At 44.8% G+C, this 27,273-nt stretch overlaps 3 protein-coding genes and 1 pseudogene across 3 annotated transcripts; 2 read left to right on the top strand and 2 right to left on the bottom strand.

The window, feature by feature from the left end:
- Positions 1-1,889: 1,889 nt before the first annotated feature.
- LOC125540630 lies at positions 1,890-3,558 on the bottom strand. Its single transcript, XM_048704231.1, has one exon. It carries the CDS (start codon positions 3,549-3,551, stop codon positions 2,109-2,111), a length of 1,443 nt encoding a protein of 480 aa, XP_048560188.1. The 5' UTR covers positions 3,552-3,558; the 3' UTR covers positions 1,890-2,108.
- Positions 3,559-12,483: 8,925 nt separating this feature from the next.
- On the bottom strand, positions 12,484-14,134 carry LOC125540629. The gene has a single exon (XM_048704230.1). It carries the CDS (start codon positions 14,108-14,110, stop codon positions 12,680-12,682), a length of 1,431 nt encoding a protein of 476 aa, XP_048560187.1. The 5' UTR covers positions 14,111-14,134; the 3' UTR covers positions 12,484-12,679.
- Positions 14,135-16,935: 2,801 nt separating this feature from the next.
- On the top strand, positions 16,936-19,482 carry LOC125534733 (annotated as a pseudogene).
- Positions 19,483-24,889: 5,407 nt separating this feature from the next.
- Positions 24,890-26,785, top strand: LOC125535060 (scopoletin glucosyltransferase-like). The gene has a single exon (XM_048698116.1). It carries the CDS (start codon positions 24,988-24,990, stop codon positions 26,482-26,484), a length of 1,497 nt encoding a protein of 498 aa, XP_048554073.1. The 5' UTR covers positions 24,890-24,987; the 3' UTR covers positions 26,485-26,785.
- The last annotated feature ends 488 nt before the right edge of the window (positions 26,786-27,273 follow it).

Here is a 27,273-nt window from a genome sequence, read left to right as displayed (position 1 = left end):
CATGTGACTAGGACAAGCCACATGAAATTTTATTACTAGTATGTCTAATATCTGCAGTTGATAGGTCCAAATTAATTGTTGTTCCATAGCAAAATGCGTGTATGTTTAATTATCTTTGCATTTAACTTGGCTTAGACTTCTTTCCCATCTTGCACGACACCCAATATATGTCCACTCTAGTCTGGCAAACTTTTGGTATTCCAGATGAACTTGAGAGTGGAGAACAACGGCACGCAACTCACTGCAAGAAACGCTACTATCCTCTGTTTTTTAATCTTGGCCAGTGATGATGAGAATCACATCTCCATACTCCAGTAATCTGTGAGGACACATGTAACCTGTTTGTCTGTACAGTTGTTCCCTTGGTTTCTTGAGAACCTGATCAGCTCCTGCGTGGCTGATTGTGTGCTACTTCAGTCTTTAGTCAAAATCCGTTTGATTGTCCATTCTCCAGAGCTGAGGGTCGACCTGATGTTGGTCTCTGCAATGGTAAAACTGTTGCTTGACCTGATGTTGATTCCCAAGCGACAACTTCTGTCCCCGGCAGCTTGTACAATCAATTTTATCATTATTGGCCGTCCTTGCTAGCAAAAGCGAGCTCATTATTTGGGCTAATTTGTTTTGGTGCATTCACCATGCTGCTTACCTGAAGTGTGTGCGTCTGTTCGTGCTTATATATAAGTCCTTGTGAAGGTGATCTTGAATTCTAACTCAGTTTTAAATTTCTAACTTGTTTTTCGCCATCAGAGACCGTGGTACCATTGTTTTTATTACTTTTAGGTCATTTTGCTCATGGAAGTTTGAATCTGTCCACATAAGAGCAAGTATAATAAGGTACAGTCAGCAGGCTGTAAGAATTAAAATATTGTATGTTTGCTGAGTTGGATGAGAGAGAAAAGGAGAGAGAAGGAAAGCGGGTTATAGATTAACAGCCGGCTGCAGCACTTGCTTCAAGGAACAATGTGAGAGTGTAAGGTGGGCCATATATTAATAAAGTAGTACTCCCTCTGTAAACTAATATAAGAGCGTCTAGATTACTAAAATAGTGATCTAAACGCTCTTATATTAGTTTATGGAGGGAGTACTACTTAGTAACTAGCTACTATACATGTTGGCTATTAGATTGGTTATAGATGACGTGGCAACCTCATAGCCGATTGTTGGCTATACTATTAACCATGCTCTAAGTAACTCTGTTAGAACTCACACTACAGTTGTCGTTCCTTGGATTTAGAAAACATAGGCTAGCTATCATTGTGTAGATGTGATTGATTGTACAAACAGAAAAGTACAACCATATTCACTCCCCTTCGTTCTTCACAACCCAAGTCGGTTTTGAATTGTTACCATGAATTTTTAATCGTATTCCTTGCGGAAGATTGATCATTCTGCATAGATAAATCTGTTAGCTGAAGTCACACTACAATGAGAAAACAGAGCGTAGCTATCATTGTACTGTATTCTCGTACAAACATGTAAATATCATTGATTTTACATAAAAAATACAACCATATTCGCTCCATAACCTAATCCAAAGGTTTGGTCAGGTGAGTCTGCACGTGGTTTGTTTTGTGCAAGGTTATATTGATGAGCAAGCTTGATGCTGCTCTACACAATACACCTCGTATCTGATGACTGTGTGATGATGATGATGATGATGATGAACAGCTAATTAAAGACAACAAGGAGATGGTAAACGAGTAGAATTGTGCTCTTGGATGGAGTTGGTTGGTCAATCCCGAGCTTGAGTGAAGGCGCTGAAGTGAATGTCACTTTCTCCTATTTTGCCAAGCTTCAAATTTAGATCTCCAACATAATTTCTTTTGTTATTTCAATTCAGTTTTCTCACCTTCGTACAAACGTTGTGAGATGATATTGTTGGTTATCAAATAAGTGCCGGGCGTAGTTGGATCTGATAGAACATATAATTTTCTTATAGATCACCGGTACATTTATTTGAATGGTATACAATCACTCCCTAAAACAGTTTTTCCGTTGCCACGTCAACAGAACCGTTTCACATCTACAAAAACAATTACAAAAACAACAAGAAGAAGAAGAAGAAGAGTTGCATTTATAGGCGTTTTGAACAAAAATTAAATTGGCACTCATCTTCGCTTCCTCCCTGGCAAGGCACTAACTTCATGTCCGCCCTGAGCATGACTTGTAACAAAATGAGGAAATGATTTATGAGGAGGTATCCTTGATTCCCATGCAATTATAATGAAATCTTGTTTCGGCGTAACACTGGGATCTCTGATAAGTTCACCAAGTGTTAGACTTGGCAATTCCTTCTTGATTGAAAAATTAGTTGTACAAGGTATCATGCTAAGTGGATGCAAAGCAAAATCTGTTATGTCCACTGGATGGTCTTCTTCTAAAAGCATGCTTGGTTGCACACCATATGTGGAGAGGTTTCTTTTAATGTATCTTAGACCCTTGTCCAATATGCAAAGCCAATACTGAACACTGAGGTTCATTCTCAACACATCTGCGAGTATATTTATTGCGATAAGTGTATCTGGCACATTGTGTAACAGCTTGCCAAATTCATCTGCTAGTTTTACTAGCCGTGGATGTTCTGTGGGGTCTACGCTCCCGAATGCCAGTGTCTTGAAAAGGTACTTCAACTCATCGCTAGACATTGCACTTAGAAAAATAGGTTTCACTGATCCGAATCGAGCTAATGTTTTAAGTCTACTTAAGATGATGATCTTGCTTCCTCTTCCCATTCCAATGGCAAATAAGTAAAACCTGTTCCAATTATCTTGGCCAATATCACAAGAAAACTCAATAACTAACAATATCCTTCCTTCCATGGTCATTCCATGGTCAGGTCTTCTCAAAAGGTTGTCTCCATTCAAGTGCAAAATAGAGGAGAAGCGTGAGCGAACCCTTTCGTCACCGCACGCATGAGCAACCAAAGTTTTCTTCCCAATTGCTGCACCACCTATGATCGGAAGAACTGCCGGTGCATCATCACCAGGAGAGTTGTTGTGCTGCAACAAGAAGCTCAAGAGCTTTTGCTTCTCAATGTGTCGGCCGAACATGAAATTTTCAGTGTAAAGATAAACATCATATGGCCTACGGGACATGCGCTCACATCCACCGAGAAGAACAATAAATTCTGACATATTAACAATAGCAATTTCTAAGCTTTCCAAGGCACCATGTGACTCGAGGCGCGTGACCTTATCATTTGTACTTCGAGAACGCTTGGCTAAATATAGGCTGCTGCCAGATGAGTCATTGATGCTAACCTCTTCGAAGCCTACAGTGACTTGGAGGGCACGGTACCTTAAGTTGTCCAGCGCATGGTATCCTTGGTACATGGCCTCAGATAGTGTCTTGAGCTGCATCATCATCCCGGAGTTGGTTATGTATGGCATGTCGGCCTCCTCAACAATGGTGCAAACTCTCATTAGGAGATGTTGCAACCGCTCCATCACCTTCTCCTCCGAGTGTGACCGACTCGAATGATACTTGTTCAGCAGGAAGGAGATGAAACGGCTCACAAGTTCACCTGCAACTGCAGACATGACAACCTCCATGGCGAGAATTAATTAGGTAATCAGCTGGTCGGTCTTGTGACAAATTTATATGCTGGCCTCTGCCAAGCCTTGCAGAGAGACTCTTGGCGAAATATAAAAGTCTCCGTGGATGACTTGGACTGCGACAAGTGGGTGGGTGACAAAAGGATACTTGTCATTTTCTCCTTTGTGCCAGTTCAGTGTTAGGTTTGAGCTGATGTTGAACTCCACTATGGTAATCGAGAAGAATTTTCATCTGATGTGACTTGGAGGGTCGACAAACTTTGTTTTGTTCCATCTGCCGAACAAGTCTCGCAGAGGCTCTACGCAAAATGGAAAAGTCTCCAGGATTTTCTAAGAAGTTGATGGCGACAAGATGATAGGTGACACAAGGATACTTGTCTAAATTTCCAATATTCAAAGTAAGTAGGTTCATTAATTATTGTCCCATCGCAGAATGCATGCATGTGTCTTGCGTTGGACTCCTTCCAACATTTTACATGGCAGTCTACTCTGGCAATGTTTGACCGTGCATGGATACTAGTTTGCGCTTTTCGAGATGGACTTGCCAAAATGTCCAAATAAGTGACTAGGACAAGCCACACAAAAAACTGTATTTCTAATATTCTAAATTCTAAAAAATGTGTACGACTATTTGGTGTTTGCGAGTGGCCGCTCTCTTACACACATGCATGCTTTTTTTTTATTTCCTAGCGCATGTCCTATTGGCATTAAATATGTTTACACTAGTCGCATCGGTTGGGGCATCCAGATGTGTAGGGGGGTTTGGGGCGCCCGGCCATAAATGGTGTAGGATGCGTTTGGTTGCCCGCATAAGGTCCAACAAGGCCCGCGTGGGAAGAAAACGAGCTGATTGGTTGCCAGCGTACACTATTGGGTCTCTATCACACGAAGTTTAAAACACCTCTGGGCCTGTCTCGTGAGGCATGCTCGAATCGGCAGTATCTCGCGAGCCAATCCCGCGCGAGGCACGTGGGCAGCCGAGGCTGCACGCGAGGACCCACCGTCGAGAAGCCGCCTTTCTTCCCGAAGCGCCGGCAGTTATTACCCTCACCTTCCCTCACTGCTCTCTCTGCCCTCTCCCCTCTCCCCACACTCACCGACGGCGGCGGCGGCGTGCAGCAGATCGGAGAACAGCAAGTCGACCTCCAGCCACCTTCACCGGCATCCACGACAGCAATTCCCCCCTCCTCACCTACTACTTTGCATTCGATTCGAGTTTAGATTCGATCCACGTTGGGGGAATGGGGAATCGAGGTAAACACTATAGGAGTGATCATAACATCATCATGACTACCGGTAGATATGAGTTTCCCGATTCGGATTGAGTACAATATGAATGGGGATTAGAGTTCACCTTACATAGTAGGCACATATTTTAGACTCAGGGACCCTGGATGCGATTGGAGCGGCGGGTGGCCTTGGTCTTGTTCTTCTCCTCGACCTACACCACCGTCTCTTCTTCCTCGTCGGAGTCTAGCTCGATTGGCATGCTTCGGTGTCCTAGCTTCAGCGCCCTCACAATCATCGACACTACATCTTCTTCTTCCACCTCCATAACACTCAAGCTGATGTATACCCCGGTTGTACACACAATGGTCGATGAGCTCACGCTTCATGAGGGATAGGCCATTGGAAGCTGGCCAAAACATCAGACTTATAAGCCAACACACATTATTCAGCGAAAGTAAAAATGTTCAACAGGAAACATTCCAAGATAAGTAAGCCTTACCAAGATAAGGGAGCGGCCTCTGCCTCACACCATCCCTCTTGACATCCACATAAAACCTTGAATTGCCACGGGGAAGGCAGATATACACCATGTCGCCCGGCCGCACTACATACTCATCCAGAAACCTGGCTCGAAGTCGGTTCCGACTACTGGCTTGAAGTTGTAAAAATCATATGCTTCTTGACATGAATCGAAGTTGGTTCCGACTACTGGCTCGAAGATTTCACAGCCTCTACGATCATTAATTTCAAGCAGACGTCGCTCCACGGCCGTCTTTGTGGACGGAGGTGTCCTCGTGTCAGGGCCACGAGCCCCAATATTCCGGATTATAATGTAAGCAATCTGTTATCATTATGACGCAAACATAATATTCCAGCAAAATACAGATTATAACTGTGTAATTATGAGGAATGATAACATTATCGCGACTACGAACAGGCAGCATCAGACCATTAATACTGATTTTGAAAAAAATATAATTAGCAGTGCACCTTATATGGTAAACAGCAAGTTTATCGAAAAATTTGTTGACATATTTATTATTTGTCAATGCTGGGACATGCGAATCATCTAGTTCTGAAAGCAATGGTGTATGTGTGTAGACGGATGTTTACCTTTTCTTCCATCCAGGCACAACTATAACGCTGCCAGAATCATCATCCCACACATCTGGATTAACATCTGAGCCGTAGGCGCATGCATTCGCGCCCCTCAATGTGGCCGGAGGCGTTACTAGCCCGGTGGGCGTACTGAGCATTCAAGATCAGAATATCAGGAGGACATGCGTGAGCTCTATACTGCGATTTTTTGTACTCGACGCACTGATATTGGATAAACTTACTTGGAGTATGGCGTTTCGTTTGGGACAAGCGCATTATCCTGGATGGCCGGAAGCAACGACAGATCCGCCCCCGACCCCCCTCCACTGATCTGCCTGGATGCAGAGAACGGTTCGCCGGCGGCTGGGTTGGATCTGTGCTCCGGCACAGAATCAAGAAGGAAAGGGGATTCAGAATCGCATCTGGGGAATCATAAGAAATCGATTATGACGCATCCCGGACGAGCGTTGCGAATAGTACAGCATTATCCATATTTGATACGCACCTACAGCCGGTCGCCCGAGAGGCCGGCGAGCGCCGTCGCCATTAAATCGCCTCCCTGCACCCAATCCATTAGATCGAGGAGTCAGTAGTCCGAGTAGGGCGCTGTATAGGGAGAGAAATTACGGGTCCGCGTCGGTATGCAAGGGGGCGGGTAGAAGACAGAAAAATGCAGAGGCTAGTTACCCTACGACGACAGAACCGTGACAGCTGTCTGACACGGTAATACGTGTGCTAGATCGCTATCCTGGGTCGGGCATCTCGAGGGAAAGCCAGACCTTTCGACCGCTACGATAGCGCGGCCCCGGTGCAGGTGTTCGAAAAATCCGCGTCCGATCCGGCCGTGTCCTCCTCCCATTTCCATGTGTTTGCGCTGCTGGATCACAAGGCTGGCACCGAGTGGGACCCCTACTTTTGTGGAGTGGAGGTGTATTCGTCTGAAACCGGAACATGGGTTCTTAAGGAGAATGGATGGAATGGAGAAGTTATGCTCAGTAATCATCAGTCAGCATCTGCGTTTCTTAACGGCTATATGCATTTTCGCGGCTTTCACCGTGAGTCACACCGTTGTCTAGCCGCTGTGGACACTAAGGGGGAGACATGGACGCACTTCCGCGTTCCTGGTGGTCTTTTGAATGGTTTTGTTCAGCAGTCACAGGGCTGCTTGCATTATGCAAATTTTAAGAGAGATGAAGACGGTGCTGGAATTCAATTCGTAGTCTATGTTCTCGAGGACTATGGCAGTAAAGAATGGGCATTGAAGCATAGCGTTGAAACTTCGCACATATTCAGAGGGAATCTTGTTTTCATGAATCCGAATTTCGAGTGGATTATGATTCATCCCGACTGTAACTTGATCTTCTTCACTGTGGGACAAGGTATTCTGTGCTACAACATGGATCGTCGACAAGTCAAGCTGATCCCAGGTACTAAAAATTGCATGGGGCCATATCTCCCATATGTGCCGCTGTACTTAGAGTTATCATCTTTGCAAATGTGAAACCAACATGGGATTGCTGGTGCCTTTAAAAGAACTGGACAATCAATGGGAGTCAATTGTTTGGCCTAAGGAGCAATGTGCTTGCTATGCCTGCTTGAGTATGGATCTTGTTTTGTCCAACTGGGGTGCACACATGATGTCTGCGTGCTTGTAACTATGGAGCAAATGGTGGTTCAGTATGGAGGCAACATGTCTGATTTCTCTGCACGTAGTTATTCAAAATTTCAGTGCACTTTCTACTTTCTGTACTTTTCCTTGACACTGCTACCTCCATGTTTTCATTCAGCTTTGGATAGTGTTTTAGTGAAGCTACTATGATCATTTAGTGTAACGCCTGATCAAATATTATCATGCAGTTTAAACTTATGTCTTCTATTTGTTGTTCGGGAATTACAAGCATCTTATGGACAAAGACCTAGTACACCATTGCTTGTCCGCTAATGATATGATGTGAGTAATTATTTTCTGACCGCTAGATATGTGTAGGTTGATGGTGAAACACTTTGGGTGAAACAATATCACTTTCTTTGGTGCTAAATGCTAGTTACTTATTAGCAGGAAACTAAATGCCAATTACTTATTAGCAGGTAAGTAAATGCTAAATAATTGTGGCCTCTTTTTGTGGCAAACAAAATGCTCATTACTTGTGGCCTGTTCTAGCAGAACATCAGCAATCAGGATGTTGATTTTTTTTTTGTCAGAAAACTTTTTGCAGCAGAGAATTGCTTCATCAGTAGAAATCTTGTCTGCTTGTTGGTATGTATTCATGTAGGTAGGTTAATATTATCTGCAATGAGCAACACCATTCACTTTCCATTTTAGTCTTGCTTATAGTTATACGATGTCTGTAATGCTGCACCTATGCTCCAGTCCGGTGCAGTTCTGAAACTGGGTAGCAGCAGTAAATCCCGTTTCAGCTTCAAGCCTCCAAGACAAACTGCACTATCCTTGTGTTGCTGAACCCCGGACAAACTGAAACTATCCTTTTGTTCCTAGCGTTCAGGAGATTTTTTTGTTGGTGATTTTGTGAAAAATAGATACGAAGAACTAAGAATAGACATAGTCTGGAATTTTGTGATCATGAAAATTTGGTAAGAGTTTTTTCTGAACGAAGCAGCCGTCGGTTAATTAGGTAGCAGTAGCTAGGTCAGCACGAATTCTTGTGTAGCCTGTTAACTTTGCATAGTTCTCCACGGAGCTACTATGAACATTTAATGCAAGACCCGATTAAATATTACCATGCAGCTTAAACTTATGCCTTCTGTTTGCAATTAGATATGTGTTTGTTCAAACAAATCTTATCGACTGAGACCTAGTAAACCATAGCCTGCCTGCTAATGATATAATGTGTGTGACCATTTTCTTTACTGTTAGATATGTGTTTGTTGATGAGTGTCTAGACAAATAAAGTGGCCTCTGCCAAACAAGTCTTGTAGTCTTCTGGAAAAACAAGTTTCACATAGTCTCTTTGCAAAGTAGAAAAGTCTCAACATGTGACTAAACCATTAAGAGCAAGGAGTGGGAGGATGACATGCACCCAGATAAAAGTTTGACTGGTATTTCTAATATTTGCAGTAGGTAGTTCCAAATTCATTACTGTTCCATAGAAACTGCCCTTATGTTTAATTATCTTTGAATTTGTCTTCGCTTGGACTTCCTTCGCATCTTACACAGCACCCAATATAAGTGAACTCTAGTCTAGCAAACTTTGACTGTATAAATTAGCCGTTTCTTGGTTGAGCGAAATATGGGACCAACTTGTTGTGCCTTTTTTTGGGAACACTTGTTGTGCCTTTGACATGTGGGACCTCCTAACCAGCATATGAGCCCGTATGCAAGAGCCAAATGTGCAGTCGGTCTCGCTTCGACGTATGGGACCGACATATGCATATGGGACCTCCTAGCCAGCATAGGAACACTTGTTTCCGTTTTCCCATGGGGCCCAATGTCCAGTACCCTACCAGCGATCCCCAGTATCGTTCCCCAACCCACCATGGCGGCAACCCAACCATGAGGCAACCGGCTTGCCGTGCGGCCATGGTGGTCGCCGACTTCAAGTGCGGAACGGCTAGAGCTCCTCAAGGGCTGGCGCGGGAGCCTCACCGACGGTGATGCGCGCTATGTGGATGTGCCGTGCCACCGCGGTTCCCCACGAGTTGTTCGAATTCCCCGGTAATTTGAGTCGAAACTGTATCCTCAGTACCAACACTGTATCCTCAGTACATGGCCTCTGAGAGTTGGTATGAGTGTCTTGAGCTGCATCATCATCCCAGAGTTGGTTATGTATCGCGTGTCTGCCTCCTCAACGATGGCGCCAGCTCTCATCAGGAGGTGCTGCAAACTATGCACCACCTTCTCCTCTGATTTCGCGTGGCTCATGGAGCTGTACTTGTTCAGCAGGAAGGAGATGAACTGGCTCATGAGTTCAGCTGCAATCGCAGATATGGCAGTCTCCATGGCTGGGAATGGTGAGGTAAGCTGCGGGCCGGTCTCTGGACAAATTTAACTATGCTGGCCTCTTACAAGTCTTACGGAGATTCTTGGCAAAATGGAAAAGTCTCCATGGATGACTTTGACTGGGACAGATGGGCGGGTGAAACACGGAGAAGCAGCATGGAAAACTGAACCGGTATTTAAAATTATTGTGGGTCAAAATTTATTATTGTTAATTAGCTTCGCATTTTTAGGTCGTTGGACTCCCTTTACGCTACATATGAGTGAATCAAAATGCATGGATGACTTTAACTAGGACAGATGGGCTGGTGAAACAGGGAGTAGAAGAAGCATGGAAAAATGCATCGGTACTTAATATTATTGTGGGTCAAAATTTATTATTGTTAATTAGCTTCACATTTTTATGTCTTTGGACTCCTTTTACACTACATATGAGTGAATCAGAATGCATGGATGACTTTGACTGGGATAGATGGGCGGTTGAAACACGGAGTAGAAGAAGCATGGAAAATGCATCGGTATTTGATATTATTGTGGGTCAAATTTATTCTTGTTAATTAGCTTCGCATTTTTAAGTCGTTGGACACCTTTTATACTACATATGAGTGAATCAGAATGCATGGATAACTTTGACTGGGACAGATGGGCGGGTGAAACACGGAGTAGAAGAAGCATGAAAAAATGCGTCAGTATTTAATATTATTGTGGGTCAAAATTTATTATTGTTAATTAGCTTCGCATTTTCATGTCGTTGAACTCCTTTTACACTAGAATGCATGGTTGACTTTGACTGTGACAGATGGGCGGGTGAAACACGGAGTAGAAGAAGCACGGTAAAATGCATCGGTATTTGATATTATTGTGGGTCAAAATTTATTATTTTTCACATTTTTATGTCGTTGGAATCCTTTTACACTACATATGAGTGAATTAGAATGCATGGATGACTTTGACCGGGACAGATGGGCGGGTGAAACACGGAGTAGAAGAAGCACGGAAAATGCATCGGTAATTAATATTATTGTGGGTCAAAATTTATTATTGTTAATTAGCTTCGCATTTTTCTGTCATTGGACTCCATTTACAATACATATGTGTGAATCAGAATGGTATCCATATAGGTATACTCTGCTCCAGCAAAGTTGTTTGGGCTTTTCCAGATGAACTTTTCTGGAGAAAGCAGGGGAGCAACTCATCGGCACATACTTTAGTAGTAATCTTCCGGAGGACATGTAACCAGTTTGCCTGTGCATTTTGCTCCTTTGATTGGTTCTTCAGAATCCTGTGCCTTATGTTTTGTCCACACGTACTTTCATAGCTTATTTTGTGCTAGTTCAGTTTTTAATCAGAAACTGTTGCATCTTGTGCATTCTTCAAAGTTTAGGCTGGGTCTGATGTTGATCTCCACCATGGAGCAAAAATGGAAAGGAAAATAGCATGATGCTACTAGAGGATCGACACCTTGTTTTTTTCCCTATTTGAATCAAGATTGTCTAGACAAATTAAGTGGCCTCTGCCGAACAAGTCTTACAGTGTTGTGGGAAAACAGGTCTCACAGAGACTCTTTGCAAAGTAGAAAAGTCCCCAGGGGTGACTAAATCGACACCGACGAGTTGGTCGATGACAGCCAGATTCTTGTCTAAATGTCCACACATGTGACACAGAGAAGCCAACAATCCAAGTATTATGAAAATAATTGACTACTATTTCCGGAACAAAATACATGTATGTTTGATTATCTTTGCATTTGTCTTGCCTTGGATTCGTTTTACATTTTACATGGCATCCAATATATAAACTTGAGTAGAGAAGCAGGGCGCAACTCATCAGCAAGGAAACGGTATGCTCCTTTTTTCATCACAACTACATAGTTGGGTGGAAATCTTCCAGTGGACATGTAACTAGTTCGTCTGTACATTTGACAGAGTGTGAAGAAGCCCATCTGTAGAAATAGAGATTTCGGCTGGTCGATTGCAAGCGCATATGCCCATATGGAATCAGCTCTAGTAAAATTCTAGCCAGAACTATGCAATGATGATGATAATATTGGTAACAGCTAACTAAATACAAGAAGGAAATGGTAAACGAGTAGAATTGTGCTGTTGGATAGAGTTGGTTGGTCAATCCTGAGCTTGAGTGAAGGCGGTGAAGTGAATGACGCTTTTCTCCTATTTTGCCCAGATTCAAATTTAGAGCTCCAGTAAACAATCTTTTCTTATTTCAGTTCAGTTTTCTCGCCTTGGTATATGGATCAGGATTTGTACAATGGTGTGAGATGATGTTGTTGGTCATAAAAATGGAAAAAGTATATTTTTGTCCCTCTACCTTTTTGAAAAGTTTAGAAATGGACTATGATTTCGTCGAGCTGGCTGCACCGTACACGTAAAGCAAAGCAATCTGGTATACTAGCAGAGTTAGCTCACATACACAAGTTAATTGTTCTAGTTGATTCCTTGGTGGCCTAACGCACCGGCTAGAAGCGCATGAGGGAGAGCTTGTGATACGATGGTCTAAGCTTATCCGGTTTTGAAAGTGGAGGAACCAAGATTTGTTGGTTTTGGAGTCGAGGGACCATTTCTATACTATCAAAATAGTTGAGGGATGAAAATATACTTATCCCTCTATAAAAAAGTGTAGGATCTGATAGAACACACAATTTTATTATAGATCTCCAGTACATTTATTTGAATGGTATAAAAATTACTCCTTGAAACATTTTTTCCATGGCCACGTGAACACATCCGTTTCAGATATACCAAAAAAATACCACAAGAGTTACATTATAGGAGTTTTGAAACAAAATTAGATTGGCACTCCTCTTCGCTTCCTCCCTGGCAATGCGCTACCCTTCATGTGTACCCTGAGTACGACTTGTGACAAAAAGATGAACTAAATTATGAGGCGGTATCCTTGATTCCCATGCAATTAGAATGAAGTCACCTTCTGGTCTAACACTTGGATCTGCTAGAAGTTCGCCCATTGTCACACTTGGTGACTCCTCCTTAATTGAAACATCAATTGTATAACGTTTCACGCTAAGTGGATGCAGCGCAATATCTGTTATGTCCACATGATGGCCTTCTTCAAAAAGCATGTTTGGGTGCACACCGTATGTGGAGGCATTTCTTTTGGCATATCTTATCACCTTGTCCAATATGCAGAGCCAAAACCGAACATTAAGGTTCTTTCTCAACACATCCGCTAGTGTATTTGTTGCAAGAAGTGTACTTGGCACAATGTACAACACCTTGGTAAATTCATCTGCTATTTGTACTAGCCATGGATGTTCTGCAGGGTCTACACTCCCGAACGCCAGTTTCTTGAAAAGGTATCTCAACTCGTCATAAGACAGAACACTGAAAATAGGCTGCACTGATCCAAACCGGGCTAACCTTTTAAGTTTACTTATGATGATGATCTTGCTTCCTCTGCTCATTCTTATGAGAAATGAGTGAAACATTTTCCATTCATCGTCGCCTACATCAGAAGCAAACTCAATAATTACCAACATCGTCCCAAACATGGTCCTTCCATGGTCAAGTATGGTCAAGAGGTTGTGTCCATTCAAGTGCAAAATAGATGAGAAGCGTGAGTGGACCCTTTCGTCGCCACACACATGAGCAACCAAGGTTTTCTTTCCAACGCCAACACCTCCTATGATTGGAAGAATTGCAAGTGCATGATCACCAGGAAGGTTGTTGTTCTCCAACAAGAAGCTCATGAGCTTTTGCTTCTCAGTGCGTCGGCCGAACATGAAATTGTCAGTGTAAAGATAAATGTCATACGGCCTACGGGACATGCGCTCGCATCCACCCAGAAGAACTATAAATTCTGCCATATTAGCAATAGAAATTTCTAAGCTTTCCAAGGCACCATATGACTCAAGGCACATTGCCTTGTCATCCTTCTTGGATGTTGTTCGAAAACGCTTGAAAGGAATGAATTGCAAGCTGCTGCTAGACGAGTCATTGATGCTAACCTTGTCGAAGCCTGCACTGTTTTGGAGGGCACAATACCTCAATTTGTCCAGCACACGATATCCTTGGTACATGGCCTCTGAGAGTGTCTTGACCTGCATCATCATCCCGGAGTTGGTTATGTATCGCGTGTCTGCCTCCTCAATGATGGTGCCAGCTCTCATCAGGAGGTGCTGCAACCTCTGCACCACCTTCTCCTCTGATTGGGCATGGCTCAAGGAGTTGTACTTGTTCATTAGGAAGGAGATGAACTGGCTCACAAGTTCACTTGCAACTGCAGATATGGCAGTCTCCATGGCTTGGATTGATGAGGTAAGCTGTTTGGCCGGTCCCTGGACAAATTTAACTATGCTGGTCTCTTACAAGTCTTATGGAGATTCTTGGCAAAATGGAAAAGTCTCCATGTGTGACTTTGACTGGGACAAGTGGGTGGTTAAAACATGAAGTACAAGAAGCATGGAAAATGAGTAATCTTCTAGAGGACATGTAACCAGTTTGGTGGGTCAAAATTGATTATTGTTAATTAGCTTTGCATTTTTCTGTCATTGGACTCTTTTTACACGAGATATGAGTAATCTTCTAGAGGACATGTAACCAGTTTGCTTGTACATTTGCTCCTTTGTTCAATCTTTGATTGAAAACTGTTGCACGTTCGTGCATTTTTGATAATTTAGGATTGGCCTCATGTTGGTCTCCACAGTAGGGTAAATATGGGAAAGGAAAATAGCATGATGCAACTTGCTTTTGTTTCCTCTTTGAATCAAAAGTCTCTGGACAAATTAAGTGGCCACTGCCAAACAAGTCTCAGATAAGACTCTTTCCAATGTGGAAAAGTCTCCAGGGGTACGTGTCTATACTGTACACACAAATACTTGTCTAAATGTCCAAACATGTGGCAAGGAAAAGCCAACAGTCCAACCGGCATGAAAAGGATTGACTAGTATTTCTAATATTTACTTATCTTTGTATTGCCTAGGTGAACTTCGATGGAGAAGTAGGGTACTGTTTCATCTTGGTCAGTGATGATGAGAAGCGAATCAGTCTGGGTACCCTCGGGAGTAACCTGTCTGTCTGTACATTTGCTCCTTTGATTTCTTCAGAACCCAATCAGTCTTATGTGGCTTATATTGTGCTTGTTCAGTCTATAGTCGAAACCTTTTGCACCTTGTGCATTTCTTCAGAGTTCATGCTTGAGCTGATGTTCAGCAGTGACAGCAGAGAGCTCATCATCATCACGTGGATTTTCATGAGCGCCTTGTACAGTCAATTTTTATCATTATTGACAGAAGAGTGCTAGTCAGTAAATCAACAGTTGTTGTTAGATTGAGAAAACAGAGGCTAGCACTATGTTTGATAGACAGAAAATACAACAAGAATTTATCTGAGTAATGTCTCACAAGATGGAACCTGTTGGTTAATAGTACACCTCAATCAGGCACTGAAGAAATATTTCGCAGTTTCTGGGTGATATGTGTTTCATCTCTGTTATACTAGTTCCCTTCATGTTTCCATCAGTTTGTGTAACAAAAAATGCTGATGCACGCTTCGCTAATGCATGAGCTCAGCTTCTTCTCTCTGCGTCGCTGCATACGAGGTGTGGTGTAAGTAACACAAGCAATTACCTGTCCAGGTTTCCGACGGCCAGCCACACAACCTGCCACCCTCTGTTCGTCACTGGAGGCTGGTCGCGTTCGGAAGGAGTGGTTAGTATATCACCGAGGCCCGTATCTTGGTGGGCTCAACATGCTTTTCTTTTGCAAGTTCTGTAACATGCTTTGGACTGAATCTGCTAATACAAAATTTAGCTTGCATCAGAAAAACAGAGCTAATATTAACAAGCACGTTTCCTTGTTGCTCAGGTCTAAGCTGGACAGCCGACTGTATACTCTATCTCCCGGTTCTTCTATCTGAAGAAACATATTCACTGACGCCAAATTCAGTTCTGGTAAGTACTGGTAAACTTGAGTTCTGGGAAGTTCTAGAAGCATATATACTACGTACTCTTTCTCTAGTTAAAGAAAATGATGCCAAGCTAACTTGACCGGCACTAGGAGGTCTTGCCTTAACTGACCCTCACTTGGCAAATTTTCTCCTCCAACAAAAAAGTTAGTCAACACTTGATTAATTAAGAGGCGGATTTGTTTCCATTTATCTGCCGTGTCATAGGATCCTGTCGGTAATGCTTAGCTGCCAAATGCTTTTCTGTGTTGCTCCTTGGATAAAACATAGTGGCAAATCTAAAACATTGCCAAAAAATGTATTTAGGCTGGATTGTTGTGTAGAATCACAATTTGTTTTTGTGAAAAAAACATATGTTTCTTTTTGTGGAGGGTGTGAAAAGTCTATGTTTATTTTTGTCCTATACCAAAAACATATACTATTTTGGTTACTGTATTAACCTCTCACTATTATTTGTTGCAGCAAACAAATAATCATTTTCTAATATGTTTCCTTATTGTTTGGTTTCTATAGTAACCTTTCACTGTTATTTGCCTCAACTGACCGTCAATAGTCAAAACTTTTCCTAAAAAAAAGGTAGTCAAAACTTGATTAAGTGGCGCATTTGTTTCCACTTAAATTGTTGCCGTGTGGCTTAGGGTCCTTTCTGCCAAATTATTGCTCTCTGTTGCTCCCCGGAGAAAACCCACCAGCAAGTTACAAACAGCTTCCTAAAAAGTATAGGTCTAGATTCTAGAATATTGTGTAGAATATCAATTTATTTTTTGCAGAAATATGTGTTTATAACTTTATGTGTGTCTTATACCAAAAAAATATACTTCCCTTTTATTAACATCTCACCATTATCTGTGCAAACAAATACACAACTTTTTAATAAAAGGTTTTAGTGTCCACACAACATGCATTTGAAATATAAATTATGTCTAGAAATTTTCCAAAATTTCCGGTCGCATCCAGTTGAGAATTCACTTTATGTACTTTTTATAGCAATGCTGAACTTGACGGGCAGAGTTAAAGCGTCCGTCAAAACTTGTTGAAGCGATGGAATCTTCTCCACTACCATATTTACCACGATGGTTACTACATCCTATATATATAACATATATTCATATCTTAATCTCCAGATATCAGAAAGATTCAACAAAACAATTTTCAACCCACCATGCTTCGTTTTTTCATTGTCTTCGTGCTTGCCATATCTGTTCCTCCGGCGGCGTGCTCTTCTGCAGCAAATGGCAGCAGCATCTTGACAGAAGGCCAAGAGCTCAGCGGTGGCAACAGGCTCATCTCAGAGAATGGCAAGTTCGCGTTGGGCTTCTTCACATCAGGCAGCAGTAAGTCTTCCTCAGGCAACACCACCTTGCCCAACTGGTATGTAGGTATATGGTTCAACAAGATCCCAAAGTTCACTCCTGTGTCGATTGCGAACAGAGAAAGACCAATCACTGACCCCAAGTTTAGACTGTCCAAGCTTAGAATCTCAAGGGATGGCAATCTTGTCATCTTAAGTCATGCGGCTAAATCCGTAATCTGGTCCAGTCAAATAATAGCAGCCAAAGGTAGAAGAACAACTAACAAAAATACTACCATCATGGTGGCGCTCTCAGACAATGGCAACCTTGTCATAAGAGACGCCTCGAACCCATCCATCGTGTGGTGGCAGAGTTTTGATCACCCAACAAATGTTTTCCTCCCCGGCGGAAGGATTGGCCGGAACAAGGTTACTGGCCAAAAATACAGTCTTGTTTCGAAGAAGAATCTGATTGATCCAGCTCCCGGCCTATACTGCATGGAGCTAGACCCCACTGGTGATCCGCAATACTTTGTGAAACATTGTAATTCATCCATGGCGTACTTCTCTACCGGGAAATGGATGGGGTGGTACTTCAATTTGGTGCCGGAGATGTCAGGCAGTAACTTTCTCCACACCAATTTCATCGACAATGATGATGAGGAGTAATTCACTTACGCCCCGACGGATCCAACAATGATCACCATCTGCTTCCTTGACGTCTCTGGTCTTACCAAGCAACTTCTTTGGCTTGAAAGCTTGCAAGATTGGGAAACCATATATGTCCAACCCAGGGCTCCATGCGATGTTTTCGCCGTTTGTGGGCCTTTCACGGTCTGCAACGACAACACACTTCCATTATGTAACTGCATGAATGGGTTCTCCGTGAAGTCACCGGAGGACTGGGCGCTGGACGATAGAAGAGGTGGATGCATGAGAAATAATCCACTAGAACATTGCAACAGCAACAAAAGTAACACAACAGGAATAACTGACCAGTTCTTTCCCATACATAGTGTTAGATTACCATATTATGCACATAGCATGGAAACAATTGAGAGTGGACAAGAGTGCATGCAGGTTTGTCTAAGAAATTGCTCATGCACTGCCTATTCCTATGGCAAGAGTGGCTGTTCTATCTGGCATGGCCAACTAATTAATGCAAAGCAGTACAATAATGGCACAGTCAATGGTGATGGAGAGATTCTTTTCCTTCGTCTTGCTGCTGGAGAGGTGCAAAGTTGGGGAAACAACACAAAAGGAAATAAAAGAATGATCATCGGTCTCACTGTTGGTGCTTTCGGTTTGTTGGTGATGATATTGATGATTTGGAAGGGGAAAAGGAAGTGGTGTTCTCATCCCCCGAGCAACGCTGAAGGTGGATGTGGAGTTATAGCATTTAAGTATGTTGATTTGCAGCATGCAACTAAAAATTTCTTAGAGAAGCTAGGTGTAGGTGGTTTTGGCTCTGTATTTAAGGGGATTCTGCGTGACTCGACTACCATAGCAGTGAAGATGCTTGTCGGTGCACGCCAAGGAGAGAAACAGTTCAGGGCTGAGGTCAGCACAATTGGAATGATCCACATGTCAACTTAGTCAAACTGATTGGTTTTTGCTGTGAAGGTGATAGAAGGATGCTTGTTTATGAACACATGGCTAATCGTTCTCTTGATGTCCATATATTCCAAGGCAATGAATCTATGCTAGATTGGAGTACAAGGTTCCGAATTGCCATCGGTGTTGCTAAAGGATTGTCCTACTTGCATGAGAGTTGTTATGACTGCATAATACATTGCGATATTAAGCCAGAAAACATACTTCTCGATGCGGCGCTTGTTCCTAAAATTGCAGATTTTGGGATGGCAAAACTTATGGGAAGGAACTTTAGTCGAGTTCTGACAACAATGAGAGGAACCATAGGATACCTTGCACCTGAATGGATTAGTGGGGTGGCTATTACACAAAAAGTTGATGTTTACAGCTATGGAATGGTACTGCTAGAAATCATGTCTGGAAGGAGGAACTCATTACCTCAAGAATGAACAGGCAATAGTGATCATGATGTTTATTTTCCTGTGCAAGCTGCACTTAAGCTTCTTGAGGGAGATGTGAGGACTTTGGTCGATCAACAATTACATGGTGACATCAACATGGAGGAGGTTGAAAGAGCTTGCAAAGCTGCATGTTGGTGCATTCAAGATCATGACTTTGATCGTCCGACAATGGGCGATGTGGTTCAGGTTCTCGAGGGTCTAGTAGAGCTTGATATGCCCCCAGTGCCAAGATTGCTTCAAGCTATATCAGGAAGCTCTTCTACAATTTGAATATAATCCATGTAAGGAAAAGTTCAAATTTCAGCAGGGTTGTAATAAATGAGCTGAGAAGTTACCCTTCATACACACTTTAAATTTCAGCAGGGTTGTAATAACTGAGCTGAGAAGTTACCCTTCATACACACTTTTCCATAGTGATTGATACTACTAAATACATGTCTTGAAGTTTAGTCTCTATTATCGTACAAACTAGTAGGGCAGCCAAATGTATCTGTGTTGCTAGGTTTGTCATGTATCGCCAATTGTATCAACCTGTCAAATGTTTGTTTCTCCCATAAATATCAGTTGACTTATTGGTATACAGAAGTTTGTAGCCAAAATACATTTCCATGACGGGTGTTCTCCATTGCACCTTAATTTCTTTAAATGTTTGCTATTTTCATCCTTGCCCAACACATGGTTCTCTTTTTCTGCCCCTGTTTTATCTTTCACAAATGAGGATTTCAGAATCTTCAATCAGGCCGCTCTATCCATGTATCCAGAAACCGGCGTTTAATGGTCACCAAGGACCCTCACTGGCAGACATCAGAAAATGGTAAATTTACTAAAGGAAACAAATTCACAAAAAAACCTTATTTGTGGTGGTTACCTGTCTAGGCTACTGGCCGGAGCCTTGGAAGTGGGCGACGGCGTCTGCCGGCCATGTTACCGTTGTCTACGCCCGGAAGGGCATAAACAGGACCGGGCAACAGAGGTGATAATAAACAGGACCGGGCAACAGAGGTGATAACATGTGTTTCTGAATGAATGGTGCATCAATGTAATACTTCCTTTGGAAACATTGTAAAGCTGAATCTGTGGTCTAAATGCCGTGTGGCAGAAGGCGTTGTAAATTTTGTTGGCCGTGTGCATCGGTCCATGCATAGGCCGCAAGAGCAATGAAACTCTTGCATATTGTGTAGAATCGAAAGATGAATCAGCTCTGCACCATGATTTATTCCGAGCTGTACCGAGGAATCATATATAGGAGACGTACGTCCTCCAAGCATGTTCAATCCTTGGAGGACAGCTAAACAAAACTATGAAGCATTATATAGTACATGAAAATACACTGTATTTTGCCCATCTAATGATACCAATTAATTTGGTTTAGCTTTCTTATACAGATTTAGTCAAACTCTGCACCATTTGAGTACAGAGAGTAAAATCTTTGAGCCTTGTTTTGGAGACGGAGTGAGTATATGCATGCCGGCAAAGCTGTCGGTAGGTTGGGACCCAAACCTCTCAAACTCGTGATTGATTTGAGTTGAATGCATGACAGCAAGCACTGACGTCCTCTTAATTGCATGTGTAAATTCTGACCGACTAATCTAGCTACCTCACATGTCCTATTCCTATCTAGTACAATAATCGAGCTGTCTGCAGCACAGATTAAATGCGGTCATCACTGTCACACCAGTTGTTAGTTCGAACGTATGTACTAGTACTCATCCAGCTCTTCTAAGCCTCCACAAGATCGGAAGCTGTGGGTTATCACCTGCCAGGTGACCGCCGGATCCATCCGGAAAGTGATGAAGGAGGAGGGCGACGGTGACACGATACGGAGGAAAGCTGATGAGCTCGGCGAAAAGGCGAGGGCCGCGGTGGAGAAAGGCGGGTCGTCGTAAGACGATGTTGGGCAGCTCATGGAGGAGTTGATCGCCCGCCGGTGCTCTAGACGTACGGCGGGTCAATAATGGTGGTCTGGCCTCCCATGTACCTTCGTCCACCACATATATTTCTAGTAAATTCCGTTCATGGTCTAGCTACGTGCAATGTTGGAGTAGCAGCTGGTCGGGCAGTCTACAACCCAACCCTCATGAGCCAGCAACAGCTTCCGTATCAGGCGTGGTAAATCTGAGTGGACTAAGACTTACTATATTCATAAGATCTTATGTGAAGATCTGCGCTATTTTTCTTGTTCTTTTTTCTGTTTATATGTTATATGTTGTCTTATTGAGACTTGATTAAATCTTAGTCGTCTGAAATCTAGCCACACCATCTTCGTATTTCGCTAGTCAGGCATGCATATGTGGCAGCAACAGGTCACACCACTAACTCTCAATGTGGGTCCTGTTTGTCAGTGGGCCAACCGAAGGAGATAAGAAAAATTAAAACGATGGGCTTGCCGCGACGTATCTAACCCTTGAGCTCATGGAGTTTGTCTTATTTCCTAAGGATATGTTCAGTTATCTACACATTTTTCCTCTGGCAATGGGTCCACGGCCGCCTCCCCTCAGGTACGGAGGTCCGCAAACGTAACGGCCCTGGGGATGGCCTCTGCCCCATTTGTTTGGTACCGGAAGATTGCAACCACATCTTCTTCCGGTGCCCTGCGGCGCAGTTCTTATGGAGCTGCTTCCGGGAGGAGGTTGGTGGCAACTGGTGCCACGTCAACCTCCCGGACTTATTTGGGAAGGTTCTTTGGCTCCCAGTTCTAGCCCCCCCCCCCCCCCCCCCCCCCCCCCCCCCCCCCCGCGGGTGGCTTTGGGCACCCTAGTGTGGTCCCTCTGGTGTATCCGTAATAAAATAGTCATAGAACGTGTGATTCCATGCCGTGTGACTGATGCTATCTATAAAACGTGTGGCTTCTTACAGCTCTAGAGACCGCTTAGCAAGCAGCGAGACCGGGACGCCATCGACAACATCATTGTTGGTCTTCGTTCTTCGGCGTCGATTTTTGCTCCTCCACCGCCACCACCACCACCACCTCCCGAGCCAGATTAGCTTCTTTTAGCTTTGTTTGGGGCTTGTCTTGCTGTGCCCCCAGCATTTCTTTATGACTTGATTGTACTCTGTACTATTGCGTTGGATGTTTGGTTCGTTGCTTTATAATATAAAGCGGGGGGAAACCCTTTTTCATAAAATCTACACCTTTTTTTGCCATTTTGCATGTGTATCTCAGTTGAGCCTCGCTAAGATAAAACGGACCAAAACCGGACGCGGTGTTTCTGCACCTTGGTCTAGATGCTCACATCCATAAACAGTAAAATAATTTAAAATAGTAATAAAGAATCCAAATTTGCTTTGTTGTGCGTGATGCCGGTGCCAAATTTGATGGAGTTTGGACATTCAAGAAGCTCATGACAAAAAAGATAAATTTCTGGTAGGTTTTAAGAGGCACTTCATAGCCGATTTTGTCTTTTTTGCCCATGAAATTTTGCACCCACCTAGTGGACACAAGAAACTTGCCTGCACAAAAGTTTGAGGATATTTTTTAATATTTTTTGATTTTACTGTTCATTGAGTGTAGATGAGTCTGGGCATCATTTTGAATATCCAGTAAAGAACCATCATGTACACATAGTTTGGTTGCCTGCATTAAGGATCAATATTGACCCAATATATATTTGATTGTGTACGTTGTACTGGACGGACAAACTACACATTGTGTCTTTGCGAACAGCGTAGGTTGTGATCACCACTTCTCACTAGTGGTGACCTTACCACACACGATTTAGACATCATCTCACTCTTAGCTAAGAAAGAATGACAGTTCATCCTGACTACTATCAAATTGCAGTACAAATTCAAGAGCCATATGGCAAAATAGGAGAAAGCTAATCGATGCTAACTAGGTAGAAGTCCATCCTCATCCTCTTCTACTTCCCACTGCATTGTCAAATGCCTTCACACTATGGCCTGAGCTAACAACATTATCAAGCGTCACCTCTATCTCCTCTCACATGAGGTCATCACAACCCATTATAGGATCCAGTTATGAAGGATGCAACATTCAAGAAGCAACTTAACCCGATGGGGTAAGGCTGATATGGTTTCAGATCCAGGATCTTAAATCTTTTCTTCAGAGCTTCAAATGCCATCTCAACCGTAAGTCTAAGGCTAGAGTGTCTTAAATTGAACAATTCCTGTGCAATATTAGGTAGTTCTTATCAGAGAGCTCGTTCAGATGATACTTGGTTTTTCTGATGGCTGGAAGAACACCTGTCTCACATGCATATACTAGTATCATGCATATGATACTAGTCTATGATACTACCTCGCTAATGCATAGTATCATATATTAGTATCATGTAGTACTTTATATATTGTCATGCATGACGCATAGTAGCATAACATTTACTATGATATGGTATCATGATATGATACTCAACCCTCTTTTTCTTCATTTAATTCTATGACACCTCATCAAAATTGCCTAGTTGCCATGCATGATACTAGTTATGATACTACCATTATGATCAGCCTAATCTAGCTACATCACATGTCCTATTCCTATCTAGAGTACAATAATCGAGCTGTCACACCAGTTGTTAGTTCGAACGTACGTACTAGTACTCATCCAGCTCTTCTAAGCCTCCACAAGATCGGAAGCTGTGGGTTATCACCTGCCAGGTGACCGCTGGATCCATCCGGAAAGTGATGAAGGAGGAGGGCGACGGTGACATGATACGGAAGAAAGCTGAGGAGGGTGACGCCGCCCCGTCCCTCCTCGTTGGCCGGGCCATCACCGTGATGCGCGAGCCAACGGCCATCCCGCACGGCAGCTGCACGGCCACCGGGGCGCCAGCGCGGGGCGCCGAGACGGTGGCGGGGCAGGACACGGGGGCTGACGGGGAGGGGGAAGGGGATGAGGAGGAGGCGGCGGCGGAAGGGGAGAGGAGGTGGGGCATGAGGATAGCCGCGACGGCGAAGGCGGAGGAGGCTGCGGCGTCGATGAAGGAGGCGGAGGAGGAGTTGGCGCCGCGGCTGAAGCGGATGGAGGAGCGCGAGGCGGGCGCGGCGGGGCGGGCCGGGGTGGGGAAGGTGAGCGTGTGGGGCCGGAGCGGGGCCGCGGTCGTGGAGGAGCGGACCTCGAGCTCACGGCGGCGCGGGCGGTTGGTGGTGGTGACGGGCACGACGAAGACGGAGACGGAGGCTCGGGCCGCGACTAAACGGTGCGACTCAGCCTTGTCCGAGTCAGCGCGCGGGCACGCGCCAACCGGCCAACGTGGCACCTGACGGACGGGCCCAACTGGTCAGTTTCCTTGTCAATACGTATAAACAGTATTTTTAGCCTCTTTTGCAACGTCTCGCCCCAAAGTTGATACTGACACGTAAAAATTACCAATCTTGGTACCAATCTGCTTCCAATGCCTTAATTGTGGTACTTCTGTGCAATTTACTCTTGTAGAGGAGACGTATGTACTCAAAGCATGTGCACAGCTAAACAAAACTATGAACCAGTATATAATATGAAAATACATTGTATTTTGCCCATCTAATGATACAAATTTGGTTTAGTTTTCTTATATAGAAATTTAGTCAAACTTTGCACCATTTGACTACAGATAAAATCTTTGAGCCTTTTCTTGGAGACGGAGTGAGTACTATGCATGCAAGCTCTCGGTAGGTTCGGACCCAAACCTCTCAAACTCGTGATTGATTTGAGTTGAATGCATGACAGTAACCACCGACCTCCTCTTAATTGCATGTGTAAATTCTGACCGACCAACCTAGCTACCTCACATGTCCTACATATAGTAATCGAGGTGTCTACAGCACAGATTAAATGCGGTCATCACTGTCACACCAGTTGTTAGTTCGAACGTACTACTCATCCAGCTCTTGTAAACCTCTACAAGATCGGAACTTCCGGGGCAGGCTGGGCATGGATGCATCCATGGCGCCAACGAAGGGTGACGAGCAGCCCCCGTTACGCATGCTCTTCTTCCCGTTCCTCCTCCCTGGCCACCTCATCCCGATGGCCGACATGGCCGCGCTCTTCGCCGCCCGTGGCGTTAGGTGCACCATTCTTACCACGCCCTTGCAAGCTTCGACCATCCGCTCCATCGTCGACCGTGCCAACACTTCCCTAGGGTCGGTGGATGTCGTCGTTGTTCCTTTCCCAGACGTTGGGCTTCCCCCCAGCGCCGAGAGCGGGACTGGCCTGACATCCAAGGACTACAACGACAGGTTCCTTCAAACGGCGGAGCTGCTCCGGGAGCCCTTCCGCCGCTTCCTGTCCGACCACCACGCCGAGATCGACGCCGTCGTCTCTGACGGCATCTTCCACTGGTCCGTGGACGAAGCAGCGGAGCATGGCTTCCCGCGCATCACGTTCCTCGGCACCAGCATGTTCGCCCGTTCCTGCACTGAAGCCATGCTCTGCAGCAACCCGTTCGAGGCGTGCTCCGACGACCCAGCCGCCGTCGTCTCCCTGCCAGGGCTGCCGCACCCGGTGGTTGAGCTGCGGGGGCAGCTGATGGACCCTGTGAAGCGGTCACATGAGTGGGCATTGTTCCAGCTCATCCACGCCGCGGATCGGCGGAGCTACGGCGAGCTCTTCAACAGCTTCCACGAGCTGGAGCCGGCCTACGCCGAGCACTACCGCGCCACACTCCACCGCCGAGCCTGGCTTGTCGGCCCGGTTGCGCTCGCAAGCGGCAGCGGGAAGGACGTGGCGTCAAGAGGCGCCATTGCTGGCACGCTCTCGCCGGAGGCCATCGGGTGCCTGCGCTGGCTCGACAAGAAGCCGGCCAGCTCGGTGGTGTACGTCTCCTTCGGCACAATGACCAGCTTCTCGCCGGAGCAGACGCGGGAGCTCGCCCGCGGCCTTGACCTCTCGGGCAAAAATTTCCTGTGGGTCATCACCAATGGCAGTGCCGCTGCTGCATCAGTGGATATATGTATGCCAGACGGGTTCCCAACTGCGCACCGTGGGTACGTCGTCCATGGCTGGGCGCCGCAGGTGCTCATCTTGAACCACCCCGCCGTTGGTGGTTTCATGACGCACTGCGGGTGGAACTCCACGCTGGAGGCCGTGAGCGCCGGCGTGCCGATGGTGACGTGGCCGCGGTACGCCGACCAGTTCCACAACGAGAAGCTCGTCGTGGAGGTACTCGGGGTGGGCGTCAGTGTTGGTGCCGAGGACTACGCAACATGGATGGAGACCCACCGGGTCATCACCGGCCAGGTGATCGCCGAATCCATCAGGAAAGTGATGAAGGAGGAGGGCAACGGCGACATGATACGAAAGAGAGCTGAGGAGCTCCGCGCAAAGGCGAGGGCCGCGGTGGAGAAAGGCGGGTCGTCGTACGACGATGTTGGGCAGCTCATGGAGGAGTTGATCGCCCGCCGGTGCTCCGGACGTAAGGCGGGTGGATAATTGTGTGATCCGGCCTCAGCGTGCTTCCCGTTTTGCACTGTACCGACTACCGTGTACCTTACTCCACCACATACATTTCTGCTTTCCTACCCTGCCGTGGCGGCCCTGAATCTCTGCCTCTGGCTGGCTCTGTTGGCCTGGCCGGGGGGCTGCGGCACGCCGTCTCGCTCGGCAGCAGTGCGTGCATGCGTGCGTGCGTTTCCGCGCGAGAAAGAGAGAGGTGTATGCGTCTCAAACCGGAACATGGGTTCTTGAGGAGAATGGATGGAATGGAGAAGTTATGCTCACTAATTATCAGTCAGCATCTGTGTTTCTTAATGGCTAGTAACAGTGGCGGAGCTAGCTACAAAGGACTGGGGGGCCATGGCGTGTGTGGAGGGCTGGTTTCTTCATAAACTATATTTCTCTCAATTTGTGACACCCAAATACATAATTTCTTCACAAAAAATCAAGGAGCTGGGGGGCCATGGCCCCTGCACTAACACACATAGCTCCGCCAGTGCTAGTATATGCATTTTCACAGGTTTGACCGCGGGTCACACCGTTTTCTAGCCGCGGTGGACACTAAGGGGGAAACGTGGACACACTTCCTCGGTCTTAGTAAAGGTTTTATCCAGCAATCACAGGGCTGCTTGCATTATACTCACTTTGTCCCATAATATAAGAATATTTTTGACACTAGTGTAGTTTCAAAAACGTTTTTATATTATGGGATAGAGGGAGTACAAATTTTAAGAGAGATGAAGACGGTGTTGTAGTTACGGTGTTGTAGTTCGATTACTAGCTTAT

The sequence above is a fragment of the Triticum urartu genome, chromosome 2 (assembly GCF_003073215.2).
Source record: "Triticum urartu cultivar G1812 chromosome 2, Tu2.1, whole genome shotgun sequence".
Lineage (NCBI taxonomy): Eukaryota > Viridiplantae > Streptophyta > Magnoliopsida > Poales > Poaceae > Triticum > Triticum urartu.
Note: the sequence above shows the minus strand (reverse complement) of the source record. Positions and strands in the feature narration are given on the sequence as shown.

Excerpts from the sequence above, each read along its gene's own strand:
- LOC125540630 (XM_048704231.1), bottom strand. The coding sequence starts at position 3,551 with ATGGAGGTTGTCATGTCTGCAGTTGCAGGTGAACTTGTGAGCCGTTTC.
- LOC125540629 (XM_048704230.1), bottom strand. The coding sequence starts at position 14,110 with ATGGAGACTGCCATATCTGCAGTTGCAAGTGAACTTGTGAGCCAGTTC.
- LOC125535060 (XM_048698116.1), top strand. The coding sequence starts at position 24,988 with ATGGATGCATCCATGGCGCCAACGAAGGGTGACGAGCAGCCCCCGTTA.